This window comes from Phacochoerus africanus, chromosome 7, assembly GCF_016906955.1.
Source record: "Phacochoerus africanus isolate WHEZ1 chromosome 7, ROS_Pafr_v1, whole genome shotgun sequence".
Classification (NCBI taxonomy): Eukaryota; Metazoa; Chordata; class Mammalia; order Artiodactyla; family Suidae; genus Phacochoerus; species Phacochoerus africanus.
Window position 1 is genome coordinate 79,610,825 of NC_062550.1, and position 15,906 is coordinate 79,626,730.

Sequence of the window (15,906 nt, forward strand, 5' to 3'; positions counted from 1 at the left end):
CTTTGGGCATTATCCATCCTGAGACACAATTCCTCTCATCTGTGAACCTGTGAAACTCAAGAAACAAGTTGTCTCCCCCCAGAATTCAATGGTGGGATAGACACAGGATAACAGTTATAGACATTCCCATTCAAAAAAAGGAGAAAATGCAAGTTAAAAAAAAAATTAGACACCAGACACATGGAATTTTGAAATCCAGCCACGCAAACTGCATTTGGTTTCAAGATGGGAATAATCCTCTGTGATTCTTGGCTCTACCAACTGAGCCCTAAGCTCTGCCTTACGGGCTCTCAGTCCTGCCCATGGAAGGTGGAGCATATTTGCAGCTGAGTAGTTTAATCAGCCTGTTTCTTGCCTGTGGAATTTTGTGGTCCCAACGACCTTCATTGCATCCTCTCACTTCCCCTTTCAGGCCAATCTCGGAGTGTTATTGCTGGTACGGTCTTTTCAAGAACCCTGTGGGTCTCCCACGTGTGTCATGGAGATTTACTTCATCACACAAGAAGCTCCTCCACAAATATTTCCTAGATAAGTCCATCTCTCTTCCAGGCTTCTGCTGAGATGTTTGGGGGAATCCACATGGCAATTTCTTCAAAGAGCCTCCTATGTGACTGAATACTCTGACCTTACTTCTGAAGCACTAGCAAACGGGTTTTCAGCCATACTATTGGTTTTCTTTCCAGAGCAGACTTTCCCCTGCCAGGGAATCTCCTAATTTTAGCATATTTTGCAATCTGGATAGGCTAAGAATTTCTCAAATATCAAGTTCTGGTTCCCTTCTGCTCAACAGTTCTTCCCTCATTCTCTCTCTCTCCTTTTACATATTACTATGGGCAGCAAGAAAAAGCCAGACTGCACCTTTATTATATATAAACCACCTCAGCGAAATACCTAAGCTCATGTTTATAAGTTTTGCTTTCCACATAACTGCAGGACAGAATTCAGCTAAGTTTTCTGCCACGATATAACAAGGACATCCTTTCCTTTAGTTTCCAGTAACATGTTTCTGATTCCTATCTGCACCCTCACTAGTATTGCCTTTAATGTCCATATTTCTACAAATAGTCTGTTCATGACAATTTAGGTCTTCTCTAAGATGATCTGGGTTTTTCCTACCATGCTCTTCTATCTTCTTCTGAGTCCTCTCTAGTAGAATCACCAACATCCATACTTCCACTAATAGTCTATTATTCTAACATTTTTCTATCATGCTCCTCAAAATTCTTCCATCTTATGCCCACTGCCCAATTTCAAAACCACCCTCCACATTTTTAGATATTTCTTACAGCAACTCCCACTTCCATGTATCAAAATCCATATTCATCTCCTATTGCTCCTATGACAAATCACGACAAATTTAATGGCTTAAATCAATACACATTTATCATTTCACATTTCTAGAGGTCAGAAGTCCAAATTGGAATCTGCCACCTGGCTAAAATCAAGCTGTCACTATGCTGCATTCTTTCTGGACACACTAAACAAAAATTTGTTTTCTTACTTAGCCAAATTCTGGGGACTGCCCACATTGCTTAGCTCGTGGCTCACTTTTATAGTCCAAGCCAGCAATGGCAAGTCTAGTCTTTCTTTTTTGCATCACCCCGACAATGACTCTTCCACCTCACTTTTGCAGATTTAAAGGACCTTTTGTGATTACATGAGGCCTACCCACATACTCCAAAAACATCCCAGATCATCCAAGATTGTTTTATCTTAAGGTCAGCTGATTTGCCACCTTAATGCCCCCTTGACATGTAACACAGCATATTCTCAGGTTCCTAGGCTTATGAGGTGAACATCTTTAAGATACTATTAGCCTGTCCACCACAATATATCTTGTGTAATGAAAAGATTGTAGTTCTTCATATAAATATCCTCGACCATGGAACCTGATCTGTGCTTTCTTTCTTTACTTCATTTCATATCAAAATGCCTGTGTCTCCACTACTCTAGATTTCTTCCATTTTTCTCAAATGCACCAGGCTCATTCCAGGCCCAGGATCTCTGCTCATGCTATGTCCTTTGCCAGTGTTACCCCTCTTTTCTGAATCCTCACAGCTCCTCTTCCCAGACTATCCTCCTTTATCCTTCATCTCCCAGGTTACATGTCTCTTTTTCAAAAACACTTTCCCTGGTCCTATGACTCCCTAAGCAAGACTATAGATTCCCATTACACCCTTAGTTGTTCTTCGTATCATTTATCTTAACACCAATTAAATTATTATCTGTGTAACTGTTTGTTTAATGACTATTTTTAAGGCACTGTGAAAGTAAAGTTCTAACTTCATTTGTTACATGTCTAACACCTAGCAGAATAGTAATTGCACACACAAAAAATCCTCATAACAACATTAATTTTATAATTGAACTAAAGCTCAGAGAAATTAAGCAACTCCACCTGGGTCTATGTGGCTTCTAAGCCCATCTCTTACTCATTCTATTCTAATGGAGCATCAAAGACCACCTAAGTCCACAAATATTTATGAACTATCAAACTAAAGACACTCAATGCCACCTCACTTTCTTTAATGCAGTTACCTGTGCCTAGTCAAGCCAATGGCCCACCACCAAATGCCCAATTTCATTCCTGTTTTCATATACTGGCATAAGAGTAGATTGTGAACACCATTTTTCCTTTAAAATCTTAAAGTTCCTTAAAAATAATTACTAAAATATTTATTCAAATTACCAACTCAGGGGAAAAAGTATACTTTGATTTTTATCTAGTTCTCCTGTGGAGATTAACGACTCATAATATCTGTGAACACCTTGGAAGAAATTTTATTAAGACAACAGATGAAACTATCTAGTTTGGGAACCTGGCCAAACAAAATGCTAAAACCAAAGATCTAAAAATCCTGAAGATTTTTTTACAAAGAACTTCCTTTTTTAGAAAAGTCCTAGAACCATGCTTCTGTATACTCTCACGCTTGGTCTCTCACGTGCAAAGAGGAAAGAATGTTATTATGATCACTGTCTTGAAGAACACCCCCTAGACTTTAAACAAGGTTGGTAGACGTCTATTTATAATTGTGCTAGTCCTGAACACTTCAGAACTGTTTACAACCTATCATAGGTCTTTTGATTGTCAGTATCAACTCCTCTATTTTTAAAAACATAGGTGTATTTTTGTGGCTACGGGTCAGAGTGCAGCTAGAAATACATGGAAGAGCGTGATACAGATTCCAAACTGTTGCCTGCTCACTTTTTTCTTTGAAAATTATTGTAATTGGCACAGATAAAAAACCATATGTATCAAAGGATGATCTAATTTAGAATCTTATTACCTCAATTTCCAGAGCAGCTATAAACAACAACAAAACAATTTTAGTTATACTATATATGAAGAAAATCAGATATGACTTTGAAATACATTTCTTTTTTATTATACATATATGGTGAATAGTTATTAAGTAACAGATTGGTATTACACAATAATTTACAAATATTATTTAGTTTTTAAAAGTACTGAATCATAAATATCTTACAAACCAATAAAGAGAAGAATGAAGTGACCAAAAGGAGAAGCAACATGAAATGAGCAAAAATCACTAGGAAATTGTATGCTGAAATTTCTTTAAAGATGAGAGACAAAAGAGGATAGTTGTATTACTGCAGAAGAAATGTGATGGTTCAAAAATCTGTTCCATCTATTTGGAACATACCTGATAGCATAAAGTAACTTATCTGATAGGTTTATATGAAATCTGAGAGCATCTCACAGGTTTTGTAATGTGTTACTATTCCTGCTATGACATTTTACAGACTATACAAAAAGATCTGCAGCACTCTAAATTCACTATAAATCCAATCCATAAAATCTTCAGAGGCCAAAAGCTTTTGTCTCTTTAAAACTCATGGAACCCCAGTGGAGCAGTGGAAGTCAGGACTGACTCCTTAACAACAGTTTTCACCACTCTAATAACGAAGGAAAGACCTTTCCAAGGTAACGCAGAACTACCAAGCAGGGCCAAAGATCCACCTGTTGTCAATTCTATAATCTCAATCTTAGAATAAGAGAAATTTTTAGAGCATAATAAGCACATCAGTAATTTATGTCTACTGAGAACACAGCAGGTAGCAAATACTTGCTTATGAAATAATAGTTCATAATTGGCAGGAAATAAAGTTTACATCTCCAAATCTAGAAAACTATATTTGTTAGGTATTTACCCTAAATATTGGGCTTGATCCAACAAGGAAACAAAAACTATTCATCTATGTGCATTTATATGACTATGGACAATTCAATTGCAACACAATGCCTACCTTGAAGAACTGACAATTTAAATAACAATGAATATTAAACATTTCTTTTAAAAAATTAACCAGGAAAATATACTGATGCCTTTGAGACTACTTCCTGGAAATTATCTAACTATCTAGCATCAGAACATAAAATGCACAGTCCTGAGGTTTCCATGTGTGACAGCTCAGACACTCTCTAGAGGAAGCCAAGAAGAACACCAATATAATTTAAAGGACCTTTGGAAATGTTAAGGGTGCTTCAGTGCTATTTGTTTATCAAGAGCTTTAGCTTCTGTAAAGCTTCCCGGTTACTCAAATTGGCAGTCCTGAAATAATTTGATTTCCAGCTGATAGGGACTGAAAATCAGAGATTTAAAAAAAAGAAGAAGAAAAAGAAAAAATGGAAGTTTAATCATAATGACATTTTTATTCCACTCTGTGAATTTTGCCAACAGTCTAGCCTTACTTCCTTTATCAGATTTGGTCGTTTTTAAAGGATTCATTGTCCCAAGTCACAACCCCACTCCCCACCAAAACAACAAAAAAGACCTTTAAATGAATATTATAACAAATATCCATCACACTAAAAACATTTAGTAGGTTCACCATAATTAAAACAAAATTACATTTAACTTATTTTAAGAGTGAACTTGTTTTAAACAAATGCAACACATGTCAATTTCCTCCTTTTAACTGGAGGCTTTGGTGTTACTGTCCATGGTGACACATACTGGCTGTATCAGGCAACAACACCACTACAGAAACACTCAAGTTTGATTTTATGCCTATTGCTCGGTGGCAAATTTGCTGAAGTGGTTTTATTGTGCATATCCAACGTTTCATTAATTATTAGTTGCACTTTTTTTTTTTTGAAGCCACAGCACCATAATCACAGAAGAAAAATCAGGGGCGGGGGGGGGGGGGATGATTTAGCCAATCCATCGTATATGTTAAAGCAAATTCCGTTTCTGTTTTGCCTTCATCTATACTTCACCATATGTGAAACCAGTCTTTCTGTATGTGTTTAGCTACCTTTTGGAAGCTCATATTACAGTATCTTCCCACAAACCAAGCAATAATCAAAAGCTTTGGTAAATCAAAGCTGAAGTCTTGATATACCGGAATTTGCTTCTGACTACACAGCACATTTAAATATAATTTTAAACGTAGACATTTGTGCATAGCCAATGTTCAGGGACTTCAAAAAGGAGTTTTAAAATCCTAAGTACATGATTAATGGTGACAGGAGGAATACTTTTGAATTAACATTTATATGAAATATTTTTCAAAATTTTTAAGAGAATATTATTTCTTCTCTTGTCATTGATGGAGAAGGAAGAATCATGATCATTCAATAAGGAATCTTGTCTCAAATACACTGTGGTAGTGATATAAACACTATAGATAGTAGATAAAACTACTGAGAGGTATTAATTTTTCCACAAAGCTACCCACATAAAGAAATTCCTCCCCAGCTGGGCACCACTGTCTCTGAAACTTTCAGAGAGCAGCGTCTTAACTAGAGGTTAAGCTGCCCTATTTCCTACCTAAGTCAATTTCACCCAAATGAGGCGTTTGTGTTATAATTCATTGTTCCCCAGACTCCAAAATCAACCATCTGCCATCGGAGTTTCTGTACAGTAATTAAGGGACTATCTATTAGAACTGGCAAGAGTACAAAGTAAGAAAGAAGAGGGGCGAGAGAGGAAAGAAACCAAGCCCTTAAAAAGAGATGGAAGGTGTATTTCACAATGACCCTCCACATCTCAGCTCAGATTGTCAACCATGAGGCAAAACAGAAGTTAGGAGGAACGGTGGGGCCAGCTCCTCCGGGGTTATCCGAACCGAAACCACACTGGGGATTGAGCACGTTCCTCATACCTTGAAAGAGAAAGGCTTTCGTCCCATTATGCAGCCCGGGGACCTGGCGCACTCCGGTCGTGGACTCCCCAAGTTCTAACTCCGTTAAGACGTCAATCTGTAGGGAGGGGTCCACACCCAGCCCCCAAACTGGTGGGAGTAGGGAAGGGAGGAGGAAAGAAAGGAAAAGCTCCATCAAAACACAAGCCTCTTCCTCCAGGGCAGCAAAGAACCGCGTCTTAGAGACAATATTGGAAACCGACGACGAGAGGCGACTCCCTCCACCGCTGAGAGCCTTACCTGAGATGATCAGCCAAGCTTTCAAGAGCGAAGCACCCAGTCCCATTTCTGTGACCTACTTTAAACCCCTTTCAGTGCAAAGTTCCCCTTGGCCCTCAGACCCTAGACTAGGGATGTGACCCGCCCTGCGGTCTCCAAGACAAGCTCAGGAAGAAAAAAAAAAAAAAATCCAAACCCAAACCCACTCCTTACTCCAAGCTTCCCACTCCAGACCTACTTTGGGTGGAGGAAAAGCTAGGCGTCCCCAGGCAGCTCGGGCTGCCCCAAGGCGGGGGCCATCCCTTCTCCCGCCCCAGCTCTGTGGCCACTCACCTGCTCCGAGACCGAAGATCAAACAGAATGTTCTCAGTAAGATCCGAGGCTCCATGGTGTGGATCTGCTCAGTCCATCGTCTCCCTCTTTAAAAATAAAAAGCGAAGAGGTTCTTGGAATCAAGCGGGAAAATAGCGTTTGTCTCTCCAGCCGCTGCCTTGGATTTACTGATTAGTAAAATTAGTAGATTTGGTTGCCTAAGAAAAAAAAGGGAGGACCCCCCAGGCACGTGAAGAACTTAGACCCTCCAATGCGCACATCATTCCCACACGCAGAGCCCAGGCGGCGGGGCGCGGGCTGGTAGGGGGCCCGAAGGGAGGGGTCGGACTCGCCGGGGGCTGCTCCGCCGGGGAATTAGCTTCTGAAGCCGAATCAAAGCAGCCAAAGGCATGCACACCCAAAGGAAGAGAGGCCGCCTCTAGGAAGCCGGAGCTGGGGCGGCCCCGCACCCGCCCGCCTTCCCCGCCGCCCGAACCTGTTGTAAAAGCAGAGACAATGGAGAGAGCGCCCGGAGACGCGCGGAGAGACTGCTCCTCGGAGAGGGAGGGGCGGGCCGGGGAGGCGGGGAGAGGAGGAGAAAGGAAAGGGCCCGCGGGCGAGGCCCGGCGCCCGTGTCCCTCTCCCGCAAGGGCTCCTCGGTCTCCAAGCCCCGTCTAGCGAGCCTCAGAGCCGCTGCAGCCTCCGCCCTCCTTTTCACTCTCCCAGACCCCGGCAACGTCAACCTCCGGGATCGGATGATCTTATTTCAAGGTGCTAAGTTGATGTGCGGTCTTTGCTCTCACCCCTCGATTTCGGGCGCGTGTCTGGAAAGACAGACTGAGAGGAGGACCACCCAACAGCAGAAAGCAAGGCTAGAAAGAGGTGCGCTCGCCCGCCCTTGAGGCAAAGGAGGGAAGCCCATGTGAGGACTGGGGAGGGGACCCCCCTCGGGGGGTTGCGGAGGAAGACTACTAAGGCAAGCTAGGCTCCCGAGGTGGGGCTGGAAGTAGAGAGAAACAGGCAGAGACAGATGGGGAACCTGGGAAGCCCTGGTAGCATTAAGGAGAGGTTCCCTGCTCGGGGCGGGGTGGCGGAGAGCTTCCCCAGCGCGAAAAGCGCAAGGGAGAACTTAGCCAGGAACTGCTGGACAGCTCCGGGACCTCGCGCGCCCCCTGCCAAACCCTGCTTCTAGACCGATCTCTAGTTCTCCAGGACTGGCACATAGTAGGAGGCATGGGTAGCAAAGCCAGTCTGTCTGCCCACACCGAAAAGAAGAGAAAAATAATAGACAGATGAGAGAGAGAGAGAGAGAGATGACACATAGGAGTGGGGGTGAGGGGAGGGGAGAATGGGGCCAGGGAGTGAAGAATTGAGTAGAAGACGACAATGGAGCCTGGACAAGAGAGAAAAGCCACCCATTGCTGACCACATTCATGCAGCTCTACCCATCCTTCACCACAGGCAGTGAGACCATAACAGTGAGGTCATTTGAAATCGAATACTCAAGGTTATTGGCATAGAGTATTTTTCAATATAGCCCTAAAATTTTGAGGCAAATTTTGAATGACACTAAATTCCCATTCTGGAAAAGCAAGTCTCAAAAGCAATTAAAATGTTCGTTGGTACAAAGATCAGTTGAGTTACTTAACTTTCCTTTCAAAAAAGTAGAGTCTGAATTCTCCAAAAAGATGCTACACAGCTAGTTACCAAAATGCCTACCAGGTACAGTTTGGGACTCCAGCAGAGCAATATGTGCTATATTATATTATAGTGGGGAGGTGGGAACATGTTTAGCTCTGACCTTGGAATTTTTAAGGGAAAAAAAAATCAGAATCTGGAATTTTTTCCAAAATAATCTTCAATTATCTCTCCTTATCGATTTTTCCATTGTATTCTATTTATGATTTTATAAACTTTGAGCAACTGAGAAATATTCCAAAGTGATGTGATATGTGATGAAGTATTATGAAACTTCCTAAATTTGCAAAACTACACAAAATGAAATTAATATAACTGAATCAATTCAAAGACATTGCTTATCAGGAAATTAAAGATCTTTTTATAGCAGTACATCTAAAATAATGAATTGTAATAAGGATATACAAAAGTTACATTAAAGCCTAAAAGATAATATGAGAAAAAAAAGTAAATATATATATATGCATATTTTCACGTAGAAGTTCTCCTAACCTAATCAAATTCAACCAAATCATAGAATCAAGGGGACTCTCTAACCTCTCTGACTCTCATCTATGATAGGCTGAAACCTGGTGGTTAGTAAACTTGGCATACACATTTATGCTCTGTCCAGAAGAATAGTATTCTGACAACCTGTTTTTTGTTTGTTTGCTTGGTTTTATTTTATTTTATTTTTTATGGCTGCACCCAAAGCATATGGAAGTTCCCAGGCTAGGGGTCTAATCTGAGCTGCAGCTGCCAGCCTACACCACAGCTGTGGCAATGCCATATCCTTAACTCACTGAGCAGGGCCAGGGATTGAATCCACATCCTCATGGATACTAGTAGGGTTCATTACCACTAAGTCACAACAATAACTCTCCAGAAGAATGGTATTTTGTACCCAAAATTATTCCAGTTGAACCTACTACAGTAATTCTGTGATCTAATTAAATTTATGAAAACCATTAAAATATGAGTAAGGAGGGAGGGAGTTGTTTCTATAAAACTAAAGTGCAAAGCTTTAGAAAACCATAATAAAGATAAGAAATTGTATTATTTAGGGAGATGGTCTCAACCTAAGCAGGGGTTCTCAACCTTAGAGCTATTAACATTTTAAGGTTGGACCTTCATGTCATTGGAATCCAGGGAGAGGAGAAAGAGTTCAGTACCAAAAAAAGTATTTCAAGAAATAATGGCCTAAGACTTACTGAATTTGGAAAAAAGATAGATAAACTCAGTGAATTCCAAATAGGAAAAAAAAAAAAAAAGAAATCCATGACTAGGTATATCATGGATTTCTAAAACAACAGAAAACTATCAACAGACACAACCACAGAAAAAGAAAACTATCACAGAGAAAAAATTTTTAAACAATCAGAGGAAAATGATACATTACTTATAGGAAAGTAACAGTGTCAATGAATTCAGCCTTCTCATCAGAAACTATGTAGATGAGAAGGAGAGGAACAACTTTTTTTTAAAGTGTGCAAAGAGTTCTCTCATCCCAGAATTTTATACCTGGTGAAAATATCCTTTATGAATAAAGATGAAGGCAAAACAAACTCAGAATAGGAAAATACGTAAGAATTAGTTACCAGGAGACCTGTTCTAAAAAATTGTTAAAGGAAGTTCTTCAGACAGAAGGGAAATGGTAACAGAAAGACAAATAGCATATTAAGAATAAAAAAAAAAGCAATAGAAATGGCAAATATCTGGGTAAATATAATAGATTATTCTTGAGTCCTTTAAAATATGTTTGATGGTTGTATTAGTTTTCTACTGCTGCTGTAATAAATTATCACAAACTTAGTGCCTTAAAATAATACAAATTTATGATCTTACAATTCTGTTGGCCATAAATCTGACACTAGTCATCAGGTTAAGCTCAGTGTTGACAAGGTTGTATTTCTTTCTAAAGGTTTTAGAGGAAGCTCCACTTTCATACTTTTTCAGCTTCTAGAGAGTGTCTACATGCCTCAGCTCACTGCCCCCTTTTCTGATCTTCAAAGCCAGCAACAGCAGGCTAAGTCCTTCTCACAATGCACTCTCTCTGGTTCTCTCACTACAATTTGGAAAGGTCCTCAGCTTTAAAGGACTTATATGATGACTCTGGGGCTACCTGATAATCTAGGGTAATTATCTGAAGGCCCTTAATCATAATCACATTTGCAAACTTCCTTTTCTTTATACACAGGTTTTGGGAATGAGACTGTAGATACCTTTGGGAAGCCATTCTTCTGGCTACACTAATGATTGAAAGAGAATATTTTAAAATTGTCCAAAGGGGAGTTCCCGTTATGGTGCAGCAGAAATGAATCCAATTAGGAACCATGAGGTTGTGGGTTCGATCCCTGGCCTCACACAGTGGGTTAAGGATCCGGCATTGCCATGAGCTGTGGTGTAGGTCACAGATGCGGCTCGGATCCCGTGTGGCTGTGGCTGTGGCTGTGGTGTAGGCCAGCAGCTACAGCTCCAATTCGACCCCTCGCCTGGGAACCTCTATATGCTGTGGGTGCGGCCCTAATAGAACAAAAGACAAAAAAATAAAAATAAAAATAAAAATTGTCCAAAGGAGTTTAAATGCATGTAGATGTAATACATAAGACAATGACAACATAAAGAGATGAGGATAAAGGAGCCAATATGATGGAAAAGTTTTTACATTCCAGTTGAAGTGTAACATGTTGACTTTAAGTAGACCATGGAAAGTTAGGTATGCATATTGTAGTCTCCAAAATGCTAATTTTTAAAAAAAGTACACAAAAATACATACTTAATAGAAAAACAAAATAAAATGAAAATCATTCAGGTAACTTGAAAGAAGGCAGAAAAAGGATTAAAAAGGAAATAGATAATAGAAGAATAAAGAAAAAAGAAATAAAATAGAAACCCAAAACCCAAACCTATCCCTAACTGCATTAAATGTAAATGGTCTAAACACAGCAATTAAAAGACAAAGATTGTTGCAATGGACTCGAAAAATGTCCCCCAACTATGCGCTGGTAAAAGAAACCCATTTCAGGAGTTCCCTGGTGGCCTAGCGGATTACAGAATCCAGTGTTGTCATTCGGGTCACTGCTGTGGTGCAGGTTGGACCCCTGACCCAGGAACTTCTGCATGCCATGGGCGTGGCAAAAACCAACCAACCAACCAAACAAACATTTCAAATAAGGTAAAAGTATTTTTTAAAGATATACAATGCAAAGATGGATCAAAAGAAAGTTGGAATAGCTATATTAATATCAGAAAAAGTAAGTCTAGAGCAAAGAACATTACCAGGGATAAAGAGGTACACTACTAATAATAAAACAGTCAATTCACAAATAAGACATAACAATCCCACATGTGTATGCACCTAATAGCAAAATTTCCAAATACATGAAACCATAACCCTAAAGAAATGGTTATAGAATTAAAGGAAAAATAAGAAAATCCACAATTATACTTAGAAACTCCCTACATTTCCCTCTCATAATTAATAATAACCTCCAATCCAAGATAGTTTCAATGCTAAATTCCACCAAACATTTAAAGAAATAACATCAACTATACACAAATCTTCCGGAAAACAGAAGAGGAGTGAACACTTCTTACCTCTTTTATGAGACTAGAATTACCTATAACAAAATCAGACAGACAATAGAAAACAAAAAAGAAAACTACAACATAGACACAAAATATACCTTTTAACTATGGATACATATGTATCTTTGAACATACCTGTAATATTCTCAACCAAATATTAATAAATCACATTTGCAATATATAAAAAACAATAAACTACAATGAAGTAGAGTTCATCCCTGGAATGCAAGGTTGATCCAACATTTTAATCTATCAGTATAATCTACCCCATTTACAGCATAAAGAAGATATATTACATTAGGATATCGATTGACACAAGAAAAGCATTTATCAAAATTCGGCAACTATTGATGATAAAACTGAAAAGTAAAAACATGAGGAAACTTCTTCAGTATGATAAAGGACATTTTTAAAGATTTTACATTAAGAAGGTAACACTGTATTGAAGTTTGCAATCAATGCAAGAAGCCAAGAAATAAAAGCCATTCAAATTGGAAAGGAAGAAATAATACCTTCCTAAGATAATTTGGTCATCTATATTTAAAGCTTCCCAAAGCATCCATGAATAAGCTACTAGCACTAGTGAGTATAGCAATGTTACCAGTTCAACATATGGAAATCAACTTTGTTTCTATATGCTAGCAAGGAATAACTGAAAATATAAGTTAAAAAAAAAAGCCACCACTTATAATAGCATTTAAAAACAAAATACTTACAGAGAAATCTAAATATAGATAAGATTTTACACTGTGGACTACAAAATATTGCCAAGTGAAATTAAAGACCTAAATGCATGAAAAGATTTACCATGGTTATTGATAAGAGGATTTAATATCTTAAGGTATCAATTATACTCATATTTATCTACAAATTCAAGAAACTCAAAATCAAGATCTCAGTGGGCTTTTTGGAAGCAACTGACAAGCTGCTTATAAAATTTATATGGCATAAGTAAAGAAAATTTAAAAGCCAGAAAAAATGAAAATGTATAGTATTTGCACTCTCTGATGTCAACCTTGTGGGACATTGGGTCTAAAATGTCCATGAAGATATTTTGTCCATGCCAAAAGGTCTTGGATATTTGGTCTGTCCAAAATGTCCATAAGACATCTGGCCCACAACAAAAGGTCCTTGATATCTGCAGGACCATTTGATCCATGCCAAAAAGTCCTTGATATTTGGCTACATTTTGTCCTTTCCAAAATGACCATGGAGACATTTGGTCCATGCCAAAAGGTCCTTGATATTTGGTCCTGTCCAAAACCATCTGGCATGAACCAAATATGCTCATGGACTTGGATAGAACCAAATTTCAAGGACCTTTTTGCATGAACTGAATGTCATGGATGTTGTGGACAGGGCCAAATGTCTGCAAACTGACTTTAAGATTATACTATAAACCTATAGTGATCAAGATGGTGTGGTGCTGGGATAAGGGTAATGAAATAAAAAAAAAAAAAGAGTACAGGAATAGACTCACACATATATGCTTAACTGATTTTTTTTTACAAAGACATCTAGATATTTCAATGGATAAAGGATAATTTTTAACAATGATGCTTGAACAACTGGACATCCATATGGGTAGAAAGGAAGGAAGGGAGAGAGGGAAGGAGGGAGGAAAGGAGGGAGGGAGAGGAAAAGAGGAAAGGAGAGAATTCTTATACATAATCTTGATCTTGGACTACATGCAATAATTTATCTGAAATGGATCAGAAGTTTGTGTGAAAGGTAAAACTTTAAAACACAGGAAATCTTTGTGACTTGGGCTAGGCACAGAAGTCGCATAACTTCAAAATTAAAAACTAGCTTTTTGGAAGACGCAGTTAAGAAAATTAAGACAAAATACAGAGTAGGAGAAAATATTTGCAAAACATGTATCTAACAAAGCACTTGTATTCGTATTATATAAAGTCATATTTCAGTAAGACAAAGATTTTCAATTAAAAAAAGAAAACAGACAAAATTTCTAAATAGACAAAAAGAGATGTACAGATGGCCAAAATGAACATGAAAAGTGCAATATCAGTAGTTACTAAAGAAATCTAAATTAAAACCACAATGTGATGCACACTTACTGAAATGTTTAAAGTTTAAAAGATTGACAATTCCAAGCACCAATAAGATGCAAAGTGACATGAACTCTCTTTCTTTGCTGGAGGGAATCAAAATGGTACAGGCCCTTTAGAAAACTGTTTGGAAGCTCCGTATAAGGAGAAATATTCACTCCTAGGTACTTAGAGAAATGAAACCAGATCTCCTTACGGAGATCCATTTCTGAATGTTTTATAGTAGCTTTACTCATTTTAACCAAATGCAGAAACAGCCCAAATGCCAATAGACTGATAGATAAATATGGTGAATTCATGCAATGGAACACAATTTATCAATGAAAAGGAGCACATTACTAATACATAGATCGATACACTTCTTTGACACATTGTAGACTGTTACAAAAACTGGGATAACGATGGGGTAATTCCTGACACATTTTCTTGTTTCCTTCATTTTATATTAACAACCAACAAAAGTGCCCGTTGTGGCTCAGCAGAAATGAATCTGACTAGTAACCATGAGGACGAGGGTTCAATCCCTGCCTTGCTCAGTAGGTTAAGGATCCGGCATTGCCATGTGCTATGGTTTAGATCACAGACGTGGCTCAGGCTTGGTATTGCTGTGGCTGTGGCATTGGCCAGCAGCTATAGCTCTGATTGGACCCCTAGCCTGGGAACTTCTATTTGCCTCAGGGGTGGCCCTAAAAAGACAAAACAAACAAACAAACAAACAAAAAACCCCAACTGGGTACTTTAGTTTCTATTTCTATTCCAGGACTCAAGACAGAGTGGCTCAGATTTATTTAACCAACCATAGACTTGAACACCTCTCTCACCCTACATGTCATTTGAAAGGGCCTAACAAGACCCCTTCAAGACTTTGTGAGGTTCTGTCAAAACAATGGGACCACAGAACATAATAGAATGATTCTATAAATAGAATTAAACTAGAAGGGGTATAAAGATATCAAAGGAGACTGATAACATTAGAACAGAAAAAAAGAAAAAGTGTAAAAGAAAAAGTATAATAAAGAAGCAGTGTTTCTTTTTTTTTCTTTTTTTTTTTTTGTCTTTTTGTCTTTTCTAGGGCTGCTTCCCATGGCACATGGAGATTCCCAGGCTAGGGGTCTAATCGGAGCTGTAGCCACCAGCCTACACCACAGCCACAGCAACGTGGGATCCAAGCCGCGTCTGCGATCTACACTGTAGCTCACGGCAACGCTGGATCCTTAACCACTGACCAAGGCCAGGGATCAAACCCGAAACCTCACGGTTCTTAGTCAGATTCGTTAACCACTGCGCCACAAAGGGAACTCCAAGAAGCAGCATTTCAAAATAAGAATGATTACATACAACATGGAAAAAAGAATGGTAAGTGAGAGAAGAGAATTTGTGTAACACAGACATGTGTAACACAGACATCTTTCCTTCCAAGGCTCACTGTTTCTCACTTGTGACAGTAGAAGGTAAAAGAGATGCCCGTTTGAAATAGGGAAGAAGGTTGGGTTTTCAGTCAACATTCTTCATATTCTCCATGTCCTTTGAACTACTTACACAACTCAACTGAAACTCCCTAAGAAAAATAAGGGAAATAGTATTTCAAACTCAGTTCTAGGGGCAGCACGGCAAAAAGAAACAAGCTTGGAACTCGGTCAGGAGCTCTGGGTTGAGGTCCTAGCCCACTGCCTCTTTCCTGAGCCAAACATAACCTCCCTGCACCTGTCATCAGGACAGCATAAGAGTAAATGCCTAGCTAGTCCAGGGCTGCAGAGGTCAAGTCCACTTTGAAAATACATAAATGCAAGTTCCTCCTGGTGTTGTCACATTCAACTGTGCCACATCAGGGTTAGTCTGTTTCTGTCATTCTCCTTTGTGATTCAGTTACCAT

The 15,906-nt window shown here is 39.0% G+C and overlaps 1 protein-coding gene across 4 annotated transcripts in view; it reads right to left on the reverse strand.

Moving 5' to 3' along the window:
- NELL2 (neural EGFL like 2) overlaps positions 1-15,906 on the reverse strand; it is a 388,134-nt gene that overhangs the window by 324,547 nt on the left and 47,681 nt on the right. The window contains exons 1-3 of one of the 4 annotated variants that reach the window (XM_047788020.1): positions 7,503-7,636; positions 6,721-6,806; positions 6,130-6,258 (exon numbers count right to left, since the gene is read on the reverse strand). In XM_047788020.1, coding sequence (XP_047643976.1) covers positions 6,130-6,258; positions 6,721-6,806; positions 7,503-7,621 — 334 coding nt within the window. In that variant the 5' untranslated portion in view covers positions 7,622-7,636. Of the gene's footprint in view, positions 1-6,129; positions 6,259-6,408; positions 6,519-6,720; positions 6,807-7,195; positions 7,360-7,502; positions 7,637-15,906 lie in introns of those variants that run through there. The other 3 variants (XM_047788022.1, XM_047788021.1, XM_047788023.1) reach the window with 3 other exon arrangements.